Source organism: Ranitomeya variabilis, chromosome 1, assembly GCF_051348905.1.
Source record: "Ranitomeya variabilis isolate aRanVar5 chromosome 1, aRanVar5.hap1, whole genome shotgun sequence".
NCBI classification, from domain to species: Eukaryota; Metazoa; Chordata; class Amphibia; order Anura; family Dendrobatidae; genus Ranitomeya; species Ranitomeya variabilis.
Window position 1 is genome coordinate 14,127,319 of NC_135232.1, and position 25,690 is coordinate 14,153,008.

The following is a 25,690-nucleotide window of genomic DNA, read 5'->3' on the forward strand; positions in this document are numbered from 1 at the left end:
AAGGGGCTTGGGGAGCGATTAGGGAGAGTGGCATATGTGCAGTCTCCCATCGTGGGTGACCACCATTTTAACCGGAAATCCCCACTGGTACGGAATATTGTTTTCACGGAGGATCCTAGACAGCACCGCAAATTCCCGCCTTTTGGCCAAGGTAGTGGGTCGCCCACCAGGGCTGGGTACTCGGTACCGGGTCCGGTCAGCTATTAAAGGGGATGTCATGGTGGCTGCAACCCGGTCCGTGGCGCTGGGACTCACTATAAAAGGGGAATGGACTTTTAAGGGGTATTGTAGATAAGTCTGTTGTGACGCCACCTGTGGTGTTCGGTCAATAGGGGGACCAAAGCTGCTTTAAAGGGGTCCTCTGGGGGATGTTGTCACAATAATAATGGTAATGCTTTCCACAGGTGAGGCGGAGTCCCCAGAGGTCCTGAAGTGTATGGCGATGATGATGCAGGCCGGTAAAATGAGTAAAGGACACAAGTTGTAAAGTCTTTACCTGGTTTACTGTAGTTGGCAGGCCACAGTCCAGGTTACTGGCAACAGGTACATTAGGAGTCCAGGCAGCCTGTAAACAAGTGGAATCCCCTTGGCAAGTCAGGTTGGGAGCCTTCCACTGCGCACTTTCTATAGTCCCTTGCTGTCTGTAATGTCCTAACAAGGTCCTTGTTCTTTCCCCTGTCCTGGGACAGGTACCTGTATGATAGGCAGCTTGAGCCGTTCCTTCTGGGGTCTCTGCACGGTGACTACAGGCTCCAGGGTGCTGCTGTACCACAGGCTTAGTTTGGGCAGTATACGTGTAGTCCTGTGCCCTCCAGTTCTGCTAGGTGTCCTACAGTTCCACTCTAGCCTCAGGCTCCCGGTACCCAGTCTCTGCGCTTTGGCTCCTATGAGGCCTTCTAGTAGCCTCCTTGAGCCCTGAAATCTCTCCTGTCTGCTCTCCAGACTGTCTGATCCAGACTGCACTCACTGGTCTCCTGGGACCAACTGTCTCTGTCCACCGTCTCTCTCAGACTGGCTAGCTCCTCCTCCAAACCAGGATCTTTATCCAGGGAAGCTGCCCTAAAACTGGGTTTTGAGCTCCCCCTCCTGGCCTGGATTCAGAAGGTATTGTGTGTGTGATTTACCTGCCAAAGAGATCCCTCTTGTTTCCAGGCATAGCACTACCCTCCCCGAGAGGAAGGCAGCACTACTGTGGTACCCGAACTCCTGGGGTGCCACAGTAGCAGCAGACAAATCAGGGACACTCTGAGGAGCAAGTCTTTACATTTCCATTTATTGATTCTGGCCTCTCGCCCTGCACTTTTCATGAGGGACATGAGATCGTATGTATTCATGCCAAAATATTTGAGCAGCCACGGTCAGAAGAAAACTACGGTGGGGAACAGCAATTAGTTTCTCAAGTGGACGATGATGGTAAAACACAGTTGCCAACAAGTGATGTTAAATCAACAAGTCGGGAGGCGGACCAGAGTGCGGAAGTGAAAGATGATTTGGTGCACGGTGAAGTCACATCCAACCTGGCAAGGTGCCATGCAGATCGAGGACGGCAGTGCAGAGGTGGCAGAAGCAGCAGGATTACAACAGGCAAGAAGAGGCAGTGGGGTGACCAGAGGGAGAAGGCGGCACCACTAATCAAACAACACCATGAAGACAAAGTGTCCCTTTCTTGTTTGGAGAAAGTGCAAGTCAAGGTTGGGTTATAAGAAAAAAATCCCCCATTCTCTGATGATCCCTTGAAGTACCATCAAATCCATTATCATCAAATGGAAAGAATGTTACCACAACAAACCTGGCCGCACGTCAAAACTCTCAGCCTGTGCAAAGAGGGCATTAATCAGAGAGGCAGCACAGAGACCAAAGGTAATCCTGAAAGAGCTGCAGAGTTCCCAAGCAGAGACTGAACAAGTATTTGTCCATATGACCACAATAAGCCGTACACTCCATAGAAGTGGCCTTTATGGAAGAGTGGGCAGAAAAAAGTCTTTACTTACACAAGAAAATTGTAAGGCTCGTTTTGAGTTTGCATAAAGACATGTGGTAGACTCCCCAATTGTATGGAGGAAGGAGCTGTGATCAGATGAGACCAAAATTGAACTTTTTGGACACCAATGTAAACGCTATGTCTGGTGCCAAACCAACAAAGCTCATCACCCCAAGAACACCATCCCCACAGTGAAATGTGGTGGCAGCATAATGTTGTGAGGATGATTTTTGTCAGCAGGGACAGGAAAAATGGTCTGAGTCGAGCGGAAGATGAACGGTGCGAATTACAGGGATATTCTTGAGCAAAACCTGTTTTAGTCAGTGATTTGATACTGGGATGAAGGTTCACCTTCCAAAGAGGAAATGACCCAAAGTGTACTGCTAAAGTAACACTCGGGTGTTTTAAGGGGTAAACAAGTAAATTTTTGAAGATCGCTGTTCACAAAGGAAACCATCTAACTTGAAGGAACTGGACAAGTTTTGCCTTGACAAATGGGCAAAAATCCCAGTGTTTATATCAAGATGGATGTTGAGATTTTTCTCTTAAACCCTTTCACACCTCAAGTCTATTTTCACCTTCATGATCAGGTTAAATTTTACAATTGTGACCTGTGTCACTTTATGAGATAACTCTGGAACGCTTCAAGGTATCCCAGTGATTCAGAGACTGTTTTTTTGTGACACGTTGTACTTCATGTTCGAGGTCAATTCTGGTCATTATTTTTTGCCTTTACTTTTGAAAATATTGATCATTTGACAAAAAATTAGAAAATGCTGCAACTTTCAATTTTTATGCCTACAAGTTACACTTACCATATATCTACATTACTTTATTTTTTAAAACATTTTTTTTTTGTTAGGAAATTGAAATGGTTAAAATTTTATCAACAATTCCTCATTTTTCCAACAAAATTTACAAAACCATTTTTTTAGGGGCCACATCCCATTTGAAGTGACTTTGAGGGGCCCATGTGACAGAAAATACCCAAAATTGACACCATTTCAAAATCTTCACCCCTCAAAGGGCTCAAAACCACATACAAGAAGAAACACTTAGTAGCTTCATAGGAATTAAAGAACTGTGGAGGGAAAACATGAAGATTTTATTTTTCCCCACAAAAATATTGCTTCAGCCTCAAATTTTACAAAAATGGACCATACAATTTGCAGCACAGTTTTATCTGAGTATGTCGATACCCCATATGTGGTAGAAAACGACTGGGCGCACAGCAGAGCTCGGAAAGGAAGGAGCACCATTCGACTTTAGGAAATCAAAATTGGGTGTAATAGATGGCGGACCCCATGTCATGTTTGCAGGGCCCCTGATGTGCCTAAACAGTGTAACAAGCCACAAATGACTCCATTTTGAAAACTACACCCCTCAAGGAATATATGTAGAAGTGTGGTATGCACCTTGAACTCATAGTTCAGAAGTTTATAACATTGAGCCGTGAAAATATAAAAAAAAAATTCCCACAAACTTGTTGATTTTAGGTCCAAATTTTGAAATTTCAAAAGTAAAACAGGAGAAAGTGGACGCCAAAATTTGTTGTGCAATTTCTCCTGTGTACGGAGATATCCTATATGTGGTAGAAAACTACTGTTTCCATGCACGGCAAGGCTCGGGAAGGAAGAAGGAACGCTAACTGAATTCTGGAGTGTAATTTTGTCTGAGAGTGATTGGTGATGCAATGTCACATTTGTAGAACCCTTGATATGCCAAGACAGCAGAAACCACCACAAGTGTCCTGATTCTGGACACTACACCTCTTGAGGAATTAATCTAGGGGTGTAGTGAGCATTTTTAGCCCTCAGGCTATCGGGCTATTCACAGAAATGTAGAACATTAGCTGAGTCAATGGAAAATTACCATTTTTTTTCCACTAAAATGTTGCTTTGGCCCGAAGTTTTCAATTTTTAAAATGGTGAATAGGAGAAAATGAACAGTGCAATTTCTTTTGAGAACACTCCATAGAAGTGGCCTTTATGGAAGAGTGGGCAGAAAAAAGTCTTTACTTACACAAGAAAATTGTAAGGCTCGTTTTGAGTTTGCATAAAGACATGTGGTAGACTCCCCAATTGTATGGAGGAAGGAGCTGTGATCAGATGAGACCAAAATTGAACTTTTTGGACACCAATGTAAACGCTATGTCTGGTGCCAAACCAACAAAGCTCATCACCCCAAGAACACCATCCCCACAGTGAAATGTGGTGGCAGCATAATGTTGTGAGGATGATTTTTGTGTGGTCAATAACTACTTTTGAGGCACAGTGCGAAGCTCAGAAAGGAAGATGCGCCATATTGGAGTTCAGATTTTACTGTTATGGATTGCAAGTGCCATGACCCACTAGAAGATCTCCTGAGGTGCCAGAACAGCAGAACCCCCCCCATCAATGACCCAATTTTACAAACTACACCTCTCAATGAACTCATGTAGGGGTGCAGTGATCATATTGACACCACAGGTGTGTCACAGAATTTTATACCTTTGGGCAGTGAAGAAAAAAAAAATTATTTTGGCCCCAGATTTTACATTTTCACAAGGTAAAATGGATAAAAATGACACCAAAACTGTAGCTGAATATGGAAATACCTCATATATGGCTGTACAGTACTTTTTAGCCATATGGTGAGATTCTGGAATGCTATTTGCCTCCTGGAGTGCAGATTTTCCTAGAATAGTTCTCCAAATACAGAGCCACTAAGTGCTAGAATAGTGACCCTATTTTGGAAATTACACCCCTTTGAGAATTTATCTACAGATATAGTGACTATTTTGACTCCATGGGTCTATTCCAGAAACAGGCGGCAGTGGATGTTGTTGAGTGAAAATTGTAAACTGCCGTAGTAATGACCAATACGTTGTAGTGACAGGACATTAAGCCCAGCCTGTGCTTCTGGAGATATGCACACATAAATTAGGCAGGCTCTCATCGCAACAGAAATGCCAAACATGTGGGCGCTAAATGTGGTTTAGGCACACTGGGGCTCAGAAGGGAGGGGGGCATTTGAATTTGGGAGTGCAGAATTTGCTGAATTTCTTTTTGGGGGCGAGCAGCCAAAGTGCTTTTGCAGAACCTTTGTACTATCAGTAACGTTGAAGCCCCCCTATATTTCCATTGAGAGATGACGGACCTGAGTGGATTGAGTAGAAGCTTTTGTTGGGCCCATTTTGGATCTCCTTTATCCTTCACTCTACACTGAGCACTTACTTTGGGTTTCCATCTAAATATCCGAGTGACGTAATTCAGGTGACATGATGGACAGGTCCATTCACTATAATGAGGCTGCAGAGTTACTCTGTCGAAAAAGACAGACACCGTCGGATCATAAGCCACACGGTGTCCACACTGCCTCTATCTGCCTCATTATATGGAATCTTCCTCTGGGGGTTCTGTCTGAATCGCATACTTCAGAGATTTGCACAGAAGCCGTGGCATAAGCGCTCAGTGCAGAGCTCAGGATAAATATGAGCTGAGCCTTACTGCGATGTTTTTATGTTTGGCTTCTGTCACACACTAAAAGACGCTTTTTATTGTAAAATAAAGTTTTTGCATCACCATCACCATGTTTTGAGAGCTATAATTTTTCCATATTTCGGCCCACAGAGTCATGTGATGGCTTATTTTTTACAGGACGAGTTGACGTTGGCACATGACATTTTTTTTGTTCACTTTCTATTCCGATTTTTCGGAGGCAGAATGAACAAACACCAGCAACTCAGGAATTTTTTTTATGCCATTCACCGTGTGGTAAAATTGATAAGGCAGTTTTATTCTTCAGGTCAGTACGATTACAGCGATACCTCATTTATTTATTTTTTTATTTTTTGGCGCTTTCACACAAGAAAAACTATTTTATAGAAAAAATAATTATTTTTGCATCGCTTTATTCTGAGAGCTATAACTTTTTTATGTTTCTGCTGATGAAGCTGTATGGCAGCTCATTTTCTTTGTGGGGTTAACTAGTGGGACAGTTTTATAGGTCAGTTCATTCTGGATGCAGAATTACCAAATGTGTGTACTTTATTCTTGTTTTTACATAAATATACCTATTTTGGTATTTTTTTTAATTTATCTTGTGGCGCTTTTATTATGCTGATCGCTGGTACACTGCACTGACCGAAGCCTCTTAGTCCATGCTCCTTGCACCGTCACTGGCAGACCCTGAGGTTGTCATGCCAACCTCAGGTTGCCATGACGACCATTGGGCACTTGCAATGACGTCACGGTGGTGCCGATTGGAAGGAAGAGGGAGCTCCCTCCCTCTCCCAGTCTCCTAAATTTTGCTATCCATATTAATCGAGGCATCTAGGAGGGTGAACAGCCAGGGGCAGTGCGGGCACCGCTCCTGACACTGATAGCCGAATCTCTGCTATCCCATAAGCCGAGCTCCCAGCGGCGATTGTGAGGGTATAGCTCCTGTGCTGGCACGATCGCCAAGACGTACCTATATGTTAAAGATAATGAAGGGGTTAAAGAAGAATAAAAATGCAGACACTCATCTATTAATAGAAGGATGGCAGGTTCTCTCCTCTTAGAGTGATCCCAGAGGATCCTGCCCAGGAGGGAGGCTGTATCCTCATGGTGACGTCATGAGCTCCCAAAAAACAATCACTGGTAAATGGTAACCATCCTTCCCCCAATCTCCATAATGGTGAATTAGGAGAGAAGAAATCGATAGATAGAAATGTGGAGCTTTCTCCAGCTCCTCTGTGGTTCCATCCCTGGTGGAGAGGAAATTTGGAGAAGTTGTGTTTCTTAGTACGGCTCCTCCTTCTGACTGATGAGGGTCTTCTCTGTCCCCCTCCTCAGGGTCTTCTTCCTCCGAGTGCAGAGCAGAGTGACATTAGGCTTTGGCCTAGCTGATTATCACTTCATACTTGGGGCCCACAATGTGCTGGGACCTCGGTACCGGTGGTGAGGACCACAACATTGTAATTTAGTCCCTGATACATAAACCTAGAATTACCGGTTCTGAGAGACGTGTCTCATAAATAGACAGAAACACGGCAGGTCATGTATTCAGTCTGTGTGTCTCCACAGATGGATCCAGGAGGAGAAATCCACCAGAGAGATGTCCCCGTCCTCTGTATTCCCTGGACTGTCCGGAGGAGAATCACAACATCCTGGAGGAACATCAGGTAGATGACACTGAAGCCTCCACAACATCTGACCATGAAGTGATGGGACCTGAGCTCATCTTACATTTTTCTTTTTAGGGTGAAGATCTGATTGACATTCAGGTTGAGGTTATACATGGAGCTCAAGAGGCAATCACAATATGGGCCGATCAGCAGGGTGAGGAGGGGAGACTGTCATGTCTGTTCTGTGGTCACCTACTACTACTCTCATCATCTCATCACATGACATAATCTATTCCATCACTTTGTGTCTCCTACAGATGGAGTTGTGGAAATAAATGCACCAGAGAGATGTCCCCGTTCTCTGTATCCCCAGAACTCTCCAGAGGAGAATCACGATGTCCCGGAGGATCATCAGGTAGACGGTGCTGAGCCCTGTACCCGATCTGTATATGGGGGGACATTTCTGATCGAGGTCATAGATGTCACATATTTTGGTGGTTTCTTGTATTGATTGTTACATCTGATATATCAGGAGGAAGATCCGACTAAGAATAGAGTGAAGCATGAGACAGAAGAAGAAGAGATGACGAGGGGGGATCAGCCGTGTGTGAGTGACGGGAAGGAAGAGATTCTGGTAGATGTTTTCACAGGTGTGTGATATTAACCGGCGAATGGTGATGATGATTGTTAGGTGTCGAGTTCCCGCCGCTGCACAGGGGGAATCTCGAACCATGTCCTCTGCGGTCTCTCATTTTTCCCCAGCCACAGAGGAGCCTGCTCAGCAGAGACATCTGTCCCAGCATCTTGCTCAAGCTGATGCTGTACGTCTGGTTACTGCTACTGTTCCAGGTTCAGCTATTGTAACCAGCATTAATCAGCGGCGAGCAGACTCTCCAGAGACTAAGTCCTGCTATTTGTCTACTGAGCATGCCCATGGGACGACCTCTCATTTGAGGACGGAGGTCACATGCTCAGGTCCTGTAGCAGCTCTGATTGGACCACCAGGAAGGTCCCGGAAGGCTGCGACTATAAAAGATTTGCATGGCCGCTCGGCCATGCGCTAGTATAGACCTGACAATGTATGTGTGTGCTGTGAGATTGACTCTGGTGAATGCTCCTGAATGATCCCCTTCCCTCTGGTTGTTGATTGGGTATTAGGGTGAGTGGAGCAAAAAAGTCAGCGTCTAATAATGGCTTCACAGCTGCGTTCACACTTCTAGTGTGGGAATTCCCTCTTGGAGTCAGCATCTGCTCAGGGCGTCCTCAGGCGCGGGCTCAAAAGCCACTGGGTGTCAGAGCGAGTCCAACCACCAATGTAGTGAGGATGAATTCTAGGGATCCCACTACCGTCCACCTGCTGCACCCTGTGAGTGCTAACAAGGCACAGCGTCTCTACTGCGACTCTGTGCAGTACCAGAGTTTGCTTCTACTCACACCGGTTGACGTTTAACCCGCGTGTGTTCTGCGTTCATCCGCCATTACTTAGCAGCAGGTTCTATCTCTGCAGAGTGGACCCCAGGCTGCAAACGCATCTTATTGCTATCTTTATATCCATTTGGTGCGTTCCGCCAGCCCTAACAATGATGATGATGATGATGACAGGTATGTAATAATAACAGCAGTGTGTGATATTGTGTGGAGTCTCCGGTGCAGTGAAGCTTTATCTTCTGTCCTCATCACAGCAGAAGCATCTGGTGATGGCGCGGCTGCTCCTGTAGAGTCCGGCGGTGCACCGATGAATAACAGGGCCACCTTCACACCTCTTCTTAATGATTTAGGAAGCACAGATTTAGTTTTCCTTTACCTTTGTTAATATTTCTTCCATCCTTTCCGTCCGTATTTTTATTCCACAAGTCACGTGCTGCCATATAAATGATTGAGCTTGTGGTACAGGTTATGTCGGTGATGTAGCAGCCTCTGCCTGGTGCTGACGAGTGACGACACATGTCACATGTAGAGTCGTCCTACCTGTCCTCTCTGTTTGCCTCCAACTACTTCCTACACTGAGGCCGATGTTCTGGTCCCTCCACATCCAGGCCGGCTGCACAGTGGCATGAAGAGCCCTGTGGTAAGTCAGGAAGTGCCATGGTATGGAGGTGTGGGTCAGACATACGGCTGTCATCCCTCTGCCACTATGGAGGCCATCTTGGATGTAGGAGAACCAGAACACCAGTCTGTCAGAGGCAAGCGGAGGACACCAGGTAGGTCACAGTACATGACAAATGTTTAGTCTCTCCTCTGTGCCAGGGTGGAGAATTGCTTTATCATAAAAGGGATTACGAGCTTGTATCTACAAACAGGTGTGATACATCCAGCCCCATAGCCCCCGAGCATATAATATCCGGCCCTGTAGCTCCCATCCCGGTATATAACATGCGGTTCCTCCCCACATATGGGTTCACACAGAAACTGTTGAGTAAATGGAGCCTGGAGGGGCGTAATTAGGGGCTGATATGTGCAAAATAGGACAGATTTAAAAATGTATTATAATATCAAAATTTAAAAAAAAAAAAAAAAAAAACGTGATTTTGGGAACATCCCTTTAAATGTATATTAGGTCCATGAAAAAAAAACTACTCATCTGATCAGTCCAAGCGAGTTACATTGGCCCGTGTGCCGTCTGTGTACAATCCGTTTTTTTTCTTTACTCAACAACTATTAACTCTTTACACGACCATTTAAAGTTTCCTGCTCCAGAACGGTAATCGCTGCTGAATGCAAATGCGAATAAATCCGAAGAAAATAATATAGAAGAAAAAGATACAAAAAATACAAACTTAACCCCTCAGTGACTGTGCTAATTTCTCTATCGCTTCATTGGAGGACACAGGAGGTGATTTTTTTTTCCTGCAGGTCCACTCTTTCCATTGTGTGTGTCGTAGTCCAGCGGGAAAATTCTGAGACCCAGGAAAACATTGGGGTTCCCTGATAAACTTATATATATATAGATATATATTGTGGTAGATCATATCACTCGATTGCACATAGAGGTAGACACAGGAACACTGTCTCTTTAAATCTTCCACTGGTTTATTAAGAGTACTGCATAAACCAGTGCAAAATTACAAAATTACAGCTGTTCAATCAACCTAGCACTAAACATGGCTGATTAACCCTTCTCAGCACGTAGTGTGCTGGATCATTTTCCTAGGTTTATATTACTGAAGCCAACAAGCTCAGTGCTACGTATCTCCCCTCCAGTACTTTGCCAGTGAATTTGTTACATATCCCCCACATCTGCCCAAAGCCTGGGGTTTTGGCACCTTCATTCACTAAACACGGAAGTCTATACAAGAGCATCTGCATTACCAAAGTGCTTCCAACGCCTGTGTTCCACATGAAAGTTGAAGTCCTGTAGCCCTGCGTTTCAACTCTTGGGCCGCCATTTCTGCTTCCAGAGACGATTTGGCCATTAACGTCTTTGTGCCCTTAAAGGGAACCTGTCACCCCCAAAATTGAAGGTGAGCTAAGCCCACTGGCATCAGGGGCTTATATACAGCATTCTGGAATGCTGTAGATAAAGCCCCCGATGTATCCTGAAAGATGAGAAAAAGAGGTTAGATTATACTCACCTGGGCGGGCGGTCTCGATGCGGTCCGGTCCTCCCATCTTCTTATGATGAAGTCCTCTTCTTGTCTTCACGCTGCGGCTCCGGCGTACTTTGTCTGCCCTGTTGAGGAGAGCAAAGTACTGCAGTGCGCAGGCGCCGGGCCTCTCTGACCTTTCCCGGCGCCTGCGCACTGCAGTACTTTGCTCTGCCTCAACAGGGCAGACAAAGTACGCCGGAGCCGCAGCGTGAAGACAAGAAGAGGACGTCATCATAAGAAGATGGGAGGACCGGACCGCATCGAGACCGCCCCTGGGTGAGTATAATATAACTTCTTTTTCTCATCTTTCAGGATACATCGGGGGCTTATCTACAGCATTACAGAATGCTGTAGATAAGCCCCTGATGCCGGTGGGCTTAGCTCACCTTCAATTTTGGGGGTGACAGGTTCCCTTTAAGAAGATCGGTCAGTGGTGTGGCTATCTTGGTGAAATTCAGTATACACCGCTGATAGGTTCCCACCATTCCTAGAAATGCCTGAGGACCTGTTTCTTGGAGATCGGTTTAAGACAATTTTGGATTACCTCCACCTTATTCGCTTGCGGTTTTGCTTCACCTTTTATGACAATGTAGCCCAAGTATTTTCCCTCTCTTTCCCCATGGCATACTTTTTTGGGTTTACGTTAACCTTACCCCCCTTCCTCGGCACATCCATCACGTCCTGGATCTTCTGCAGATGACTACCCCAATCGGGGCTGACAATCACAATATCGTCAAGGTAAGCTGCCGCTTACTTTTTGTGAGGGGCTATGATCCGGTCCATGACTCTCTGGAAGGTAGCACGGACTCCTGGCACCCCAACCGGCCTTCTGGTATACTGGAAGCGACCGTCAGGTGTAGAAGAGGCCATCATCTCCTTTGCACTTTGCCTTAGGTCTAGAGGTGATGTATCTGGCTGACCCTAGCTTCTCTACGAGTTCATAGACGTTGGGCATCGGATACGTGTCAAATTTAGCCAGTTCATTTAGTTTCCTGTAGTCTCTGCAGAAATTCTCTTCTCCACCATGAGACAAGACAAGATTGGGGCCCCTCGCTGGGTGGACAGTCCACACTGCAATCTGGATATGCATAGAATGAACACCAGCCTCCTATGCTACAGTCCATTTGCTCGGTGGTCAGAGGACAATTTGCAACTATATATCCTGGGCTGTGACATCTCTAGCAAATTACATCCCCTGATTAGGCCCTTGGCATGACCTCGACTACTCCCTTGGACTTTGGACTCCCCACCCCCTTTTTAACTTCCGCCCCCCCAGTAGGAAGTGGGTTGTCTCCTCAAGGACCTTTTGACCCTTGATACTTTTCAACCACTCCGACCAAGTTATAGGGGTTCCAGGGATCTTTCTGGTCAACTCAAGTGTGCAACGGGCTCTGAAGGGAGTACACGAACCAGTCCATTAAAACTCGCTCCACCATCTGCTTTGGTGTAGAGGACTGTGGCTGTAACTACTTTTGGACGATGTGCAGCAGATCAAACATTTTGGAGCAAGAAGATTTGTCACAGCGATATGCCCAGCAGTGGACCAGTTGTGCCCTGACAGACATTGTCACCCCCAAGTGCCCGAAAAATTTTTTTTTTCAATTTTGCATATTTTTTTGTGTCCTGTAAACCAAAATCATAATAGGCTTTTTGTGACTCCCCCGTTAAGTATGGCGCCAGGACTTCTGGCGGGAGTTTCTACCTATCGGCGACCCTTTCAAAAACTGTTAAAAAGGCCTCTCTGTCATCACGTGGTGTCATTTTCTGCAAGGCTATCCTCACCACCTTCTGGAGAGAAAAATCATCAGCTGACATTGGGGTCAATGCTGCCGCTATGCCATGCATTACCTCTGAGTAACTCGATCTGCCATTGCTGGAGCTGTTGCATCAGCTGCTTACTTGTCTCCTGTTGTGCCAGCTGGTGCTGCTGCTCCCGGTGCTGCTGGAGCTGCTGTTGGTGCTGCTGCTGGCTTTGGATTAGGTGCTTGATCAGCTCTTCCATTTTGTCTGACTGCTGTTCCATCCTTACAGCCGCCTTCACTCAGGACATGCAAGGACACGGTCTCTTTAAATCTTCCACTGATTTATTTAGTGTACTGCATAAACCAGGGCAACATTAGAAAAACAAACATGGCCTTCCACCCCACACTGAATGCTGTAGAAGGCTGGGTATTTATCCTCTGGACCCTCCCACTCTACAGCTGTTCAGTCAACCTAGCACTAAACATGGTCGATTAACCCCTCTCAGCACTTAGTGTGCTGGATCATTTTCCTAGGTTTATATTACTGAAGCCAACAAGCTCAGTGCTACATATCTCCCCTCCAGTGACTTTGTCACACTATATATAATATTAGTAATGCTTGTTTTTATTCATTATTGCAGACGTGGTTTCCTTCCCTTTCCTCATCTCTGGGTCATGCACAGCTCATTAGGGGCTTTTTTCCTACTCTTTTAGTCCAGCTGTGACTCCCTCACCACCCTGGTTCTTTGCGGTGGCCTGGTTTCTAAATTTAGTCCCCAGCTCAGCTCTGGGCCTTCACCTGGAACTAGGACACGCCCCCATCATACCAGCCAATTAGTCACTTGGTGTCTCCAGCACTTCCTGTCCACCTTTTTCATCTAATCACAGCTCGCCTTGCTCCCTTGATATCCGGGACATCAGCGTTCTTTTTTTTTCTGTCTCGCGAAAACTCGTTCTGCTCTTTTCTGCATTCGGCGCCATTCCTCTCCAGAATCAGATGCCGGCATTACTCTGCATTATGAAGAGAGATGAGCTGCATCCAGGCCTACACTATTTTTATGCGCCAGCTCCCGGATGACTAGAAGCTCCATGCTCACCAGCAGTCTCCCTCTGGTCTGTAAGCCCCGGCTGCCCTGTCCTCAGGAGATATGGTAGAACAGGACATGCTTCAGGACAAAGTTTGTGGTGCTGTGCACAATATAGCTGGACGTCAGACACTGCTATTCTGTGTAATGCTGTCAGGTATCCTGACCTTGACCGCAGCACAGAAGTGCTCTTTCCTGTGCCCTTTTCTTCTGGGTTATATCCACAGTCAGCCACAAGGTATTGAGAGCCGATTGCAGCAGTGCTACTTGTGTTCTGTCCCTATCCGGTAAGTCAGACACACCACCCGTCATGTACCTTATGGTCAATAGCAGCAGCTGTCTACGTTTCTTTTTCTCCACTATTTAGGGAATCAGACATGCCTTGAGATTGGTTATCTCATCAGATGGCTCTCCGTTTTGTTTCATCCAACTGTTCTTGTCCATAGATGTTTATGGAGGAGCATACCCTACATCGTCCTGAAGAGATCCAGGGTGCTCTACCAGGTTTTTCAGTCTTCTCTGATTCCACAACTCAGCGATTGTTCTTCAATACTTTCACAGTCGCCTACACTCGAACCCTCCCCTTCCCTCCCGCCTTCTTGTAGCATGGAGGTAGTCTACTTTCTTACAGTCTCCACTTGGAAATATCTATATACAGTATGTTTTCCATATCCATCATCTTCGCTGTTTCGATTTGACTATTCCAGTTTCACGGCCTGCTCGTGAGTAGAGAAACCCTCTTATTTTCCCCTTCCTCTCTCCCCCTTCCTATTGTTGGATATTTAGCCTAGTTTGTTCCTCAGCTCCCTAGGGGCAGGTTTCTACTTCCCTTTCAGGAAAATCAGTTTTCCATTTCATTTGTTTGAGTTTTCCTGTGGCGTGAGCACGCTTACTAAATCTCTAACGTCCATCCCTTGCGCCTTGGGGGGCCTGCGTCTGGTGTTGAACACTCTACAGCATTTTTTTCTTCCTTTCCTGAGTCATCCTCGTTCTGTTCCTTCTGATTCTCTTCATTGGTCTCTTGTATATATTGTATCTGGTCAGAGTGAGATTCATCTGGAGAGTCATCATATTTGTCTTAGAGTCTGGATCCACTCTATTAATCTGGATGTATATTGACATGGGACAGACCACCATAACTTTCTTCCTGCTCTTCTCATCTCGGCCAAGGGCCTCCTGCACCATTCTTCATCAGGCCTCCATTAGCAGCTCTCTAAGCTGTTTCTCCGTTTTTACCTTCCAGGTCCTTCTCTCTTTCTTCCGCCTCCTTTGGTGTTTTCGGGCCTGGGTGGAAATGTTTTGCATTTTAAAGTGGCCGATCTCTGACCTGAGATTCTTGTCTCTGATCGTGCCTTTGACTAGTCCTTGTTTGTTATCGACTGTTTGGGACGTCCCATGGTTTCCTGTGTCCCCCAATGAAGCTCCATCAGTGGAAAAATAAAAAAGTTATAACTCTCAGAATAAAGCGATGCAAAAATAATCTTTTCTATTAAATAATTTTTATTCTGTAAAAGCGGCAAACATAAAAAACTGTAAAAATGTGGTATCGCTGTAATTGAACTGACCCAAAGAATAAAGCGTATTTATTAATTTACCACACTCGTAATGGCATTAAAAAAAAAAAAAACAATTCCAAAATTGCTGGTTTTTGTTCATTCTGCCTCTTAAAAATCAGAATAAAAAACAATCAAAAAATGTAAAGTGCCCGAATATGGTACCAATAAAAACATCAGCTCGTCCTGCAGAAAACAAGCTGTCTCATGACTGTCAGCAGAAATCTGGAAAAATTATGATTACCCTGCTGAAACCCTGGTACAAGTGAGTTCCTGGGAGTTTGGGTTTCACACTCACACTCTTGTCTAGGGTATAATTCCTTGTACCTTCCCTTGTTCCTTTATAGGACAAGAAAGCCCCTAAAAGGTCCATGACACCATCCACACCTAAAAAAGAAAGGAAAGAGATGTGCCATGTGTAATACTAAACTGCCGGACACATATATGGGAAACAGTTATTCCCTGAGTGTATTGCCAAGGTGGTTAAAGATGAACGCCCCTCATTTATGACCGATATAAGGACCATAATTAGAGAGAAGGTTCAGAATTCCGTCACAGAGTTAGTCACCCCACAATCCTCCCGGATGGTTCCCAGGCAAAAAAGACCACAAGGGGAGATGAAATCCAGACCAGAAGGGGAGAAATTATCAGATTACACTGACCCTGAACAAGAGGAAAAGGAAGAATTTGTTACAATGCCCGCAGAGGAAAAGAAGTACCTTTTCTCTTGGGAAGATACTGACGCTCTATTATCAGCCGTCATAAATACTATGAAGGTGGCGGATACCCACCAGCCCCCTCCTCAATGCAGGACGAAGTGTTCTGAGGTTTAAGGAGCTGTGTGAACAAAGTGTTCCCTGTCAATAAGCATATTGAAGCCATGATCCTAGAGGAATGGGAAGACGTGGAAAAGAGACTGACAATTCCAGGAAGTTTGAGATCATGTCAATATATCGAGGGTAGCAAAGAAAACGGCTATCCCCTTTTAAAACTCGTCATGACTAAAAGATCCTAAGGCCAGAAAGGCAGAGGGTCATCTCATGGGAGACATCTGCAGCTATAATTAAGGCTAATATAGCCTGTGCCTCTGTGGCTAGAACCTTGAATATATGGATGGAAGAGTTGGAGGCTCATGTAAGGAAGAAGACACCTAGAGAGTAGATATTGGAATCTATGCCGTTACTCAAAATGGCGACAGGTTTTATGGTTTTACACCTCAGTAGAATCCATTAGATTCGCCACAAGGAATGAGGCACTAGCCAATACAGCTAGGCGAGCAATATGGCTGAAAACGTTGTCAGGGGGTTGTCACTCTAAAATTAAATTGTTCTCCATCCCCTTTTCTGGCCGTTGAATGTTTGGCCCTGTACTGGACAACATGTTGGAAAGGGTGTTGGATGAAAAGAAGGGCTTTCAGGAAAAGAAACCTGAAAAAAGTTTCATCCTATCGAAGGCCTTATTCCAGTCAGAAACCGGAATACAAAGGGAAAGGGAAGACCGGTAGATGGAGCTACCCGAAGGGCAGTAAAGGAAGACGTGCTTTTTCTGGTTCAGCAAATAGTGCACATAAGCAAGGACCCCAGGAAAGTGGGGGAAGACTCCACAACTTTCTTCCTGCACAGACACAGGTATCGAGGAACCCATGGATAACGATAGCAGAGGGTTACAATATACAATTCGTGCAGGTACCCAAGGAAGATGCTATCTGACAACTATCCAGTCTCCCCAGGTCACAACAAGGCTGCTGGCAGATGTAAAGAAGTTGGTGAATTCAGGAGCAGCGGTTCCAGTGCCAGAGTCAGAATGGGGTCTCTGTTACTACTCGGGCCTGTTTTCAATAAAGAAATCGGTGGGAGACTATTGCAACGTAATAAATCTGAAGTCATTAACCCCTTTCCGACATGCGACTCACCTATACTGCTTGACGGGAGGTGCGTTCCCGCAAAGAGAAGTATATGTACGGCAGCACGATCCCGCAACCCCACGCTGAGTGCCGCGGTTATCGTGTGCAGGTGTCAGCAGTATGTGACCGCTGACACCCCGCAGCAACGCCCACAATCGGTGCTAGCACAAATAGCGGGCATTTTATCCCTCTGATGCTGCTGTCTGTCTGTATTGGGGCGCTCCCTGTGCGCTTCCATCAAGACAACAACGTGATGCCATCAGTGTAAAAATATTTTTTAAAAAATCCCTAAATGAAGAATCAAAATTAAAGAAATATTTTACAATAAACACATTTATTTATGTAAATAAAAAAAAACAATAAAAGTACACATATTTTGGTATCGTTACGTCCGTAATGACTTGCTCTATAAGGCTATGTGCACCCGTCAGGATTTCTTGCAGAAATTTCCTGAACAAAACCGGACATTTTCTGCAAGAAATCTGCATGCGTTTTTTTCACGTTTTTTGTGCGTTTTTCTCACATTTTTGTGCGTTTTCTGTGTGTTTTTTTTTTTTGCTGATTTTTCCGGGGGTTCCCAATGCAATAATATAGTGGGAAATATGCCAAAAACCTGCAACATTAATGAACATGCTGCGTTTTTTACCGCGATGCGTTTTTTCCACGGAAAAAAAACGCAACATATTCACAAAAATTGCGGAATGCATTCTAAATGATGGGATGCATATGTATGCGGTTTTTATGTGTTTTTATCGCTTTTTTTATAGCGATAAAAACGCAAAAAATCCGGAAAAGTGTGCAAAAAGCCTAAAACTGTCTCACTAGATTACCTCCTTCAGTGAACACCGTAAAAATAAATAAATAAAAAACGAGGCAAAAACAATGCTTTATCATGATACCACCGACCTGAAAAAAAAGTGTAATAAAACACAATCAAAAAGACGGATGTAAATAAAAATAGTACCGCTGAAAACGTCATCTTGTCTCTCAAAAATCAAGCCACGATACAGCTCCATCAGCAGAAAAATAAAAAAGTTATAGCTCTCAGAATAAAGTGATGCAAAAATGCATATTTTTTCTATAAAATAGTTTTTATTGTGTAAAAGCGCCAAAACATGAAAAGAACCCAAAGAATAAAGCTGCCTTATCAATTCTACCACACGAGGAACAGTATAAAAAAAAAAAAAAAATGAATTCTTGAATTGCTGGTTTTTGTTCATTCTGTCTCACAAAAATCAGGATAGAAAGTGATCAAAAAATTCCATGCGCCCGAAAATGGTACCAATAAAAACAACAGCTCGTCCTGCAAAAAACAAGCCCTCATATGACTCTGTTGGCCAAAATATGGAAAAATTATAGCTCTCAAAATATGGGGATGCAAAAACTAGTTTTCGCAATAAAAAGCGTCTTAGTGTGTGGCAGCAGCCAAACATAAAAACCTGCTGTAACGGGGTCTACCAAGCAGGGGTACCTCTTTCAGTACCACCCCGTGTTTCAGGAGGACCACTCTGCTTTGGCTGGAGTCTGAATGAAGGACGCTGGCTGGAATTGCTTGGTTACATGAGCGCATATAAAAGATCACTGCTTCTCCATGTATTTCCAATGTGACAATGCTTTACTCACAGGACACAGAATATATATATCACACAGATACAGAGGGCAGGCCAATTGAAAAGCGGCAGGCCAGACATACTTTACAATAGCCGCAGGGGGCCGGAGCCTGCTGATATTTACTGTGGGAATTACAAAGGTGGGGGGAGGACAGAAGGGGGATATCTTGAGGTAGGGGAAGGACAGAAGGGGGATATCTTGTCCCCTCTCCCCAGGGGCGCAGCCTGTGGGCTGATGCATCTCACATGGAACCTATTATACATACATATAACTGCACAACATATTCTGGGTGCTGAGTGGTTCCGTAACACGTAACATGGCTCCCCTTTTCAGCGACGCGATCGGCATACACAGTCTGATCCTTAACGGATCGGTTTGGGGATGACCAAAGTTTATGGGGTTGGTAGAAGTTCCGTTTGTCGACTTAGTCCATCGGCTTTACTGTTTTGTGTGCCGGGTCTGTAGTGGATGGTGAAGTCCAGAGGTTGTAGGGCTAAACTCCACTGCAGTAATCTGGCATTGTCTCCGGAGACCCGATTAACCCCTTCATGACCCAGCCTATTTTGGCCTTAATGACCTTGCCGTTTTGTGCAATTCTGACCAGTGTCCCTTTATGAGGTAATAACTCAGGAACGCTTCAACGGATCCTAGCGATTCTGAGACTGTTTTTTCGTGACATATTGGGCTTCATGTTAGTGGTAAATTTAGGTTGATAATTTCTGAGTTTATTTGTGAAAAAAACGGAAATTTGGCAAAAATTTTGAAAATTTTGCAATTTTCACATTTTGAATTTTTATTCTGTTAAACCAGAGAGTTATGTGACACAAAATTGTTAATAAATAACATTTCCCACATGTCTACATTACATCAGCACAATTTTGGAAACAATTTTTTTTTTTTTGCTAGGAAGTTATAAGGGTTAAAATTTGACCAGTGATTTCTCATTTTTACAACAAAATTTACAAAACCATTTTTTTAGGGACCACCCCACATTTGAAGTTAGTTTGAGGGTTCTATATGGCTGAAAATACCCAAAAGTGACACCATTCTAAAAACTGCACCCCTCAAGGTGCTCAAAACCACATTCAAGAAGTTTATTAACCCTTCGGGTGTTTCACAGCAGCAGAAGCAACATGGAAGTAAAAAATGAACATTTAACTTTGTAGTCACAAAAATGATCTTTTAGCGAATTTTTTTTTATTTTCCCAAGGGTAAAAGGAGAAACTGGACCACGGACGTTGTTGTCCAATTTGTCCTGAGTATGCTGATACCTCATATGTGAGGGTAAACCACTGTTTGGGCGCACAGCAGGGCTCGGAAGGGAAGGAGCGCCATTTGACTTTTTCAATGAAAAATTGGCTCCAATCTTTAGCGGACACCATGTTGCGTTTGGAGAGCCCCCGTGTGCCTAAACATTGGAGCTCCCCCACAAGTGACCCCATTTTGGAAACTAGACCCCCCAAGGAACTTATCTAGAAGCATAGTGAGCACTTTAAACCCCCAGGTGCTTCACAAATTGATCCGTAAAAATGAAACAGTACTTTTTTTTCACAAAAAAATTATTTTAGCCTCAATTTTTTCATTTTCACATGGGCAACAGGATAAAATGGATCCTAAAATTTGTTGGACAATTTCTCCTGAGTACACCGATACCTCACATGTGGGGGTAAACCACTGTTTGGGCACATGGTAAGGCTCGGAAGGGAAGGAGCGCCATTTGACTTTTTGAATGAAAAATTATCTCCATCGCTATCAGGCACCATGTCACGTTTGGAGAGCCCCTGTGTGCCTAAACATTGGAGCGCTCCCACAAGTGACCCCATTTTGGAAACTAGACCCCCCAAGGAACTTATCTAGAAGCATAGTGAGCACTTTAAACTCTCAGGTGCTTCACAAATTGATCCGTAAAAATGAAAAAGTACTTTTTTTTCACACAAAATTTCTTTTAGCCTCAATTTTTTCATTTTCACATGGGCAACAGGATAAAATGGATCCTAAAATTTGTTGGGCAATTTCTCCTGAGTACGCTGATACCTCATATGTGGGGGTAAACCACTGTTTGGGTGCACGGCAAGGCTCGGAAGGGGAGGCGTGCCATTTGACTTTTTGAATGAAAAATTAGCTCCAATCGTTAGCGGACACCATGTCGCGTTTGGAGAGCCCCTGTGTGCCTAAACATTGGAGCTCCCCTACAAGTGACCCCATTTTGGAAACTAGACCCCCCAAGGAACTTATCTAGATGCATAGTGAGCAGTAGTATGTAGGTACGGCGCCGGGGCTCTGTGCCGGCATGTGGGGGTGGGGGTGGGGGCCGGCGCCGGGGCTCTGCTGCCGGTATGTGCTGGGTCTGCTGCGGGGGGTGGGGTGGTCTTTGGTGTGTGTGTCTCTGTGTGCAGGCATTGTCCGATGGGACTACAAGTCCCATCGTGCTCTGCCTGCTACAGTGACAGTCAGTGACACATTAGCCAATGATCGGACAGTAGTAGTCCCATCATCCGGCTAATGTGTTGAATGTAAAAAAAAAAAAAAAAACACATATACAGTACATACACACATACAGAACATGCGCCATGCGACGACATGCACCATGCAACAACATGCGACGACATGCTCCATGCGACGACATGCAGCATGCGACAACATGCGCCATGCGACAAAATGCAGCATGTGACGACATGCAGCATGCGCCATGCGACAACATGCAGCATGCGACAACATGCAACATGTGACGATATGCCGCATATAGTACATACATACAGTACATACATACAGACATACAGTACATGTAACAGAGTGCATACTCACCATCACTTGTCACTTTGATCCCCGAAGCCATTGTCATCTGTAAAAAATATTAAAATAATAAACAAACACTATACTCCCTGATCTGCAGAAATCCAATTAAAACGAGTGTCCCACGACGATCTCCCGTGGAGAACAGGAGCATCTGCTGATGCAACCACTCTCCAGGGGCTCCAGGAACACAATGAGGGGAGGAAGATATCCTTCCACAATGTATTCCCCACAATGTATTCCTACGCCCCTGTGAGAAAATAGTCCCTAGTCTCACTTTATGGCATGCTGTATGAGAAAGTTCCCACGCAGCTTTTTGCCATAAAGTGAGACCAGTGAACTATAGTAACCTCAGTGATGCACTGCAGGAGCCATTGTCTCCTGTCAGTGTGTCACTGAGGGTCCTATAGAGCAGTGACATCACCCGATGTCTCTGTTCTATAGGGGAGGTCGTCGTGGGACACTCGTTATTAATTGGACTACGGCGGACAGGTAGTATACGGTTTATTATTTTACGTTTTTTGCAGGGGCTGAAGTATGGTAAGTATGGTGAAATGAAGAATATTAAAATACTTTTTCCTAATGTGTGTGTGTTTTATTAACCCTTTATTAATATTGGATTAATAATGGATAGGCGTCTTATTGACGCCTCTCCGTTATTAATCCGGCTTAATGTCACCTTACAATAGCAAGGTGACATTAACCCCTTATTACCCCATATCCCACCGCTACACGGGAGTGGGAAGAGAGGGGCTTAGGCTGGTTTCACACTTGCGTTTTTATCTGCATGCGTTTTTTAAAAAAACGCATGTGTGAAAAAACGCATGTAAACGTGGTAAAACGCTGCGTTTTTTAGACGCATGTGTTTTTGCATGTAGAAAAAAAATGCGGCGTTTTGCCGCGTTTACATGCGTTTTTTCATGCATTTGCGTTTTTAAAACGCATGCTGAGAAGTGTGTGACAGCTGCCAATCATCAAAATCCACAAGAAAACCCACTATAAATAGAAATAGCTAGGGGTAGGGTTAGGGCCTAACCCTAACCGTGACAGAAATACGTGGCACTGAAATACGTGGCACTTACATACGTGGCACTTAAATACGTGGCACTGAAATACGTGGCACTTACATAGGTGGCACTTAAATCCGTGGCACTGAAATACATGGCACGTGGCACTGAAATACGTGTCACGTGGCACTTAAATACGTGGCACTTACATACATGGCACTTAAATACGTGGCACTGAAATACGTGGCACTTACATAGGTGGCACTTAAATCCGTGGCACTGAAATACATGGCACGTGGCACTGAAATACGTGTCACGTGGCACTTAAATACGTGGCACTTACATACATGGCACTTACATACATGGCACTTACATATGTGGCACTTACATACGTGGCACTTAAATACGTGGCACGTGGCACTTACATACGTGGCACTTATATACGTGGCACTTGCATACGTGGCACTTATATACGTGGCACTTACATACGTGGCACGTGGCACTTACATACGTGGCACTTACATATGTGGCACTTAAATACGTGGCACGTGGCACTTACATACGTGGCACTTATATACGTGGCACGTGGCACTTACATACGTGGCACTTAAATACGTGGCACTGAAATACGTGGCACTTACATAGGTGGCACTTAAATCCGTGGCACTGAAATACATGGCACGTGGCACTGAAATACGTGTCACGTGGCACTTAAATACGTGGCACTTACATACATGGCACTTACATACATGGCACTTACATATGTGGCACTTACATACGTGGCACTTAAATACGTGGCACGTGGCACTTACATACGTGGCACTTATATACGTGGCACTTGCATACGTGGCACTTATATACGTGGCACTTACATACGTGGCACGTGGCACTTACATACGTGGCACTTACATACGTGGCACTTAAATACGTGGCACGTGGCACTTACATACGTGGCACTTATATACGTGGCACGTGGCACTTACATACGTGGCACTTACATACGTGGCACTTATATACGTGGCACTTACATACGTGACACTTACATACGTGGCACTTACATACGTGGCACTTATATACGTGGCACTGAAATATCGTGGCACTATGTCATAAAATGTTCATTAAACGGTTAGGGGTGAGGTTAGGGGTAGGGTTAGGGTTTGGATCCCTTTATCACCCTGATGGTGGTGGGTGGTTTTTCAGTGTTTTTTCAGTTTTTTTTTCTATAAAAACGCATGCGTTTTTAACGCAAACAAACGCGCGTGTTCAAAAACGCATGCGTTGCCGAAAACGCGTCAAAACGCATGCGAAAAAACGCATGCGTTTTTAATGTTAAGTATAGGAAAAAAACGCATGCGTTTTTTAGCGCTAAAACGCAGCGTCCAAAAACGCAAGTGTGAAACCAGCCTCAGTGCCGGCATTGGCGCATCTAAGGCTACGTTCACATTTGCGTTGTGCGCCACAGCGTCGGAGACGCAACGCACAACGCAAACAAAAACGCAACAAAACGCACGCTAAAACGCTGCGTTTTGCGACGCATGCATCCTTTTTGGCCGAAAGTTGGATGCAAAAAAAATGCAACTTGCTGCGTCCTCTGCGCCCAACGCTTGCGGCCAAAAAAACCCATGCGTCGCAAAACGCAGCACAATGTATGTCCATGCGCCCCCATGTTAAATATAGGGGCGCATGACGCATGCGGCGACGCTGCAGCGCCGAACGCTAATGTGAACGTAGACTTACAGATGCGCCATTTCTGGGGTGGCTGCGGACTGGTATTTGTAGCCGGGGGGGACCAATATCCATGGCCCCTCTCTAGGCTACAAATATCAGCCCGCAGCTGTCTGCGTAGCCTTTCTGGCTATAAAATATAGGCGGACCCCACGTCATTTTTTGGGGGGGGTCCCTCTATTTTAATAGCCAGTAAAGGCTACGCAGACAGCTGCGGGCTGATATTCATAGCAGGCTACAAATATTGGCCCCCGGCCGTCGGCTTTCCCCCTCTGGCGCAGAAAATTGCACGGGAGCCCACGCCGTTTTTTTCAGTTTTTTATTAAATTAAACGCTCATTAAGCCCTGTTTCACACTTGCGTCGGCACGGGTCCATCGCTATGCATCGGGCCGACGTACCGACGCACGTTGTGAAATTTGTGCACGTCGTGGGCAGCGGATGCAGTTTTTCAACGCATCCGCTGCCCATTCTGAAGTCCGGGGAGGAGGGGGCGGAGTTTTGGCCGCGCATGCGCGGTAGAAAATGGCAGACGTGACGGATGTGCCAACGGTCCGCCAAAACACGACGCATCCGTTGCACGATGGACGCGACGTGTGGCCATCCGTCGCGATCCTTCACTAATACACGTCTATGGGTAAAAAACGCATCCTGCGAGCACATTTGCAGGATCCGTTTTTTTCCCAAAAAGACGGATTGCGAAAAATGCAAGTGTGAAAGTAGCCTTATAGAAACATCGGCCTTTCTATTATATATCTATGGATATATCTATAGATACATAGATGTATCTATCCATATATTTGGCTGCTTTCACACATCAGGTTTTTGCCGTGAGGCACAATCCGGCGAGTTTTGAAAAAAACGGATCCATTTTTTTCCGTCTGATCCGTCTTTTTCTCATAGAGTTTCATCCGTTTTTTGCCGGATCCGTCAAAAAACCTGTTTCCGCAAAAAACGCACAGCGACGGATCCGGCAAAAAAAGTATGAAACTGAGCTGTGAAATGATGAATCCGGCCTTGGAATCCGTTTTTTCATGCATGTTTCCATTCAAATCATGCACATTTTCCGTTTATTTACTTATTTCCAAAAACGGCATTAAAATCGCGCATAAACCGCACCAAAAAAAGCATAAAAACTGCACCAAAAACTGCATCAAAACTGCACCAAAAACTGCATCAAAACCTGGTGCAGTTTCGCAGTTTTGGTGCGGTTTTGATACAGTTTTTGGTGCGGTTTTGATGCAGTTCTTGGTGCGGTTTCGGTGCGGCTTTTTCCGCAGCATGTGCACAAGTCTGCGGCTCCCATAGACTTACATTGGTTGTACACTACACTGCGGATTTGATGCAATTCAGTGCAGCAAAAAACGCTGCGGATCTGCAATCAGATCCGCAACGTGTGCACACAGCCTTAGCATTTAGGGAACCTAGCCAAAAAGCCAAGCAAAAAACAAGTGTGGGATTTGCACTTTTTTTGCCATTTCATTGCACTTTGAATTTTTTTCACATTTTCTGCTACACGACATGGTAAAACCAATGATGGCGTTCAAAAGTAAAACTTGTTCCGCAAAAGATAAGCCCTCACATGGCCATATTGACGGAAAAATTATGGCTCTGGA

The 25,690-nt window shown here is 44.9% G+C and overlaps 1 protein-coding gene across 1 annotated transcript in view; it reads left to right on the forward strand.

Moving 5' to 3' along the window:
• LOC143793535 (uncharacterized) overlaps positions 1-25,690 on the forward strand; it is a 71,628-nt gene that overhangs the window by 33,937 nt on the left and 12,001 nt on the right. Inside the window, exons 4-7 of the mRNA XM_077280586.1 lie at positions 7,030-7,127; positions 7,206-7,284; positions 7,388-7,485; positions 7,603-7,720. Of these exons, the coding sequence (XP_077136701.1) occupies positions 7,030-7,127; positions 7,206-7,284; positions 7,388-7,485; positions 7,603-7,720 (393 nt within the window). The remainder of the gene's footprint in view (positions 1-7,029; positions 7,128-7,205; positions 7,285-7,387; positions 7,486-7,602; positions 7,721-25,690) is intronic.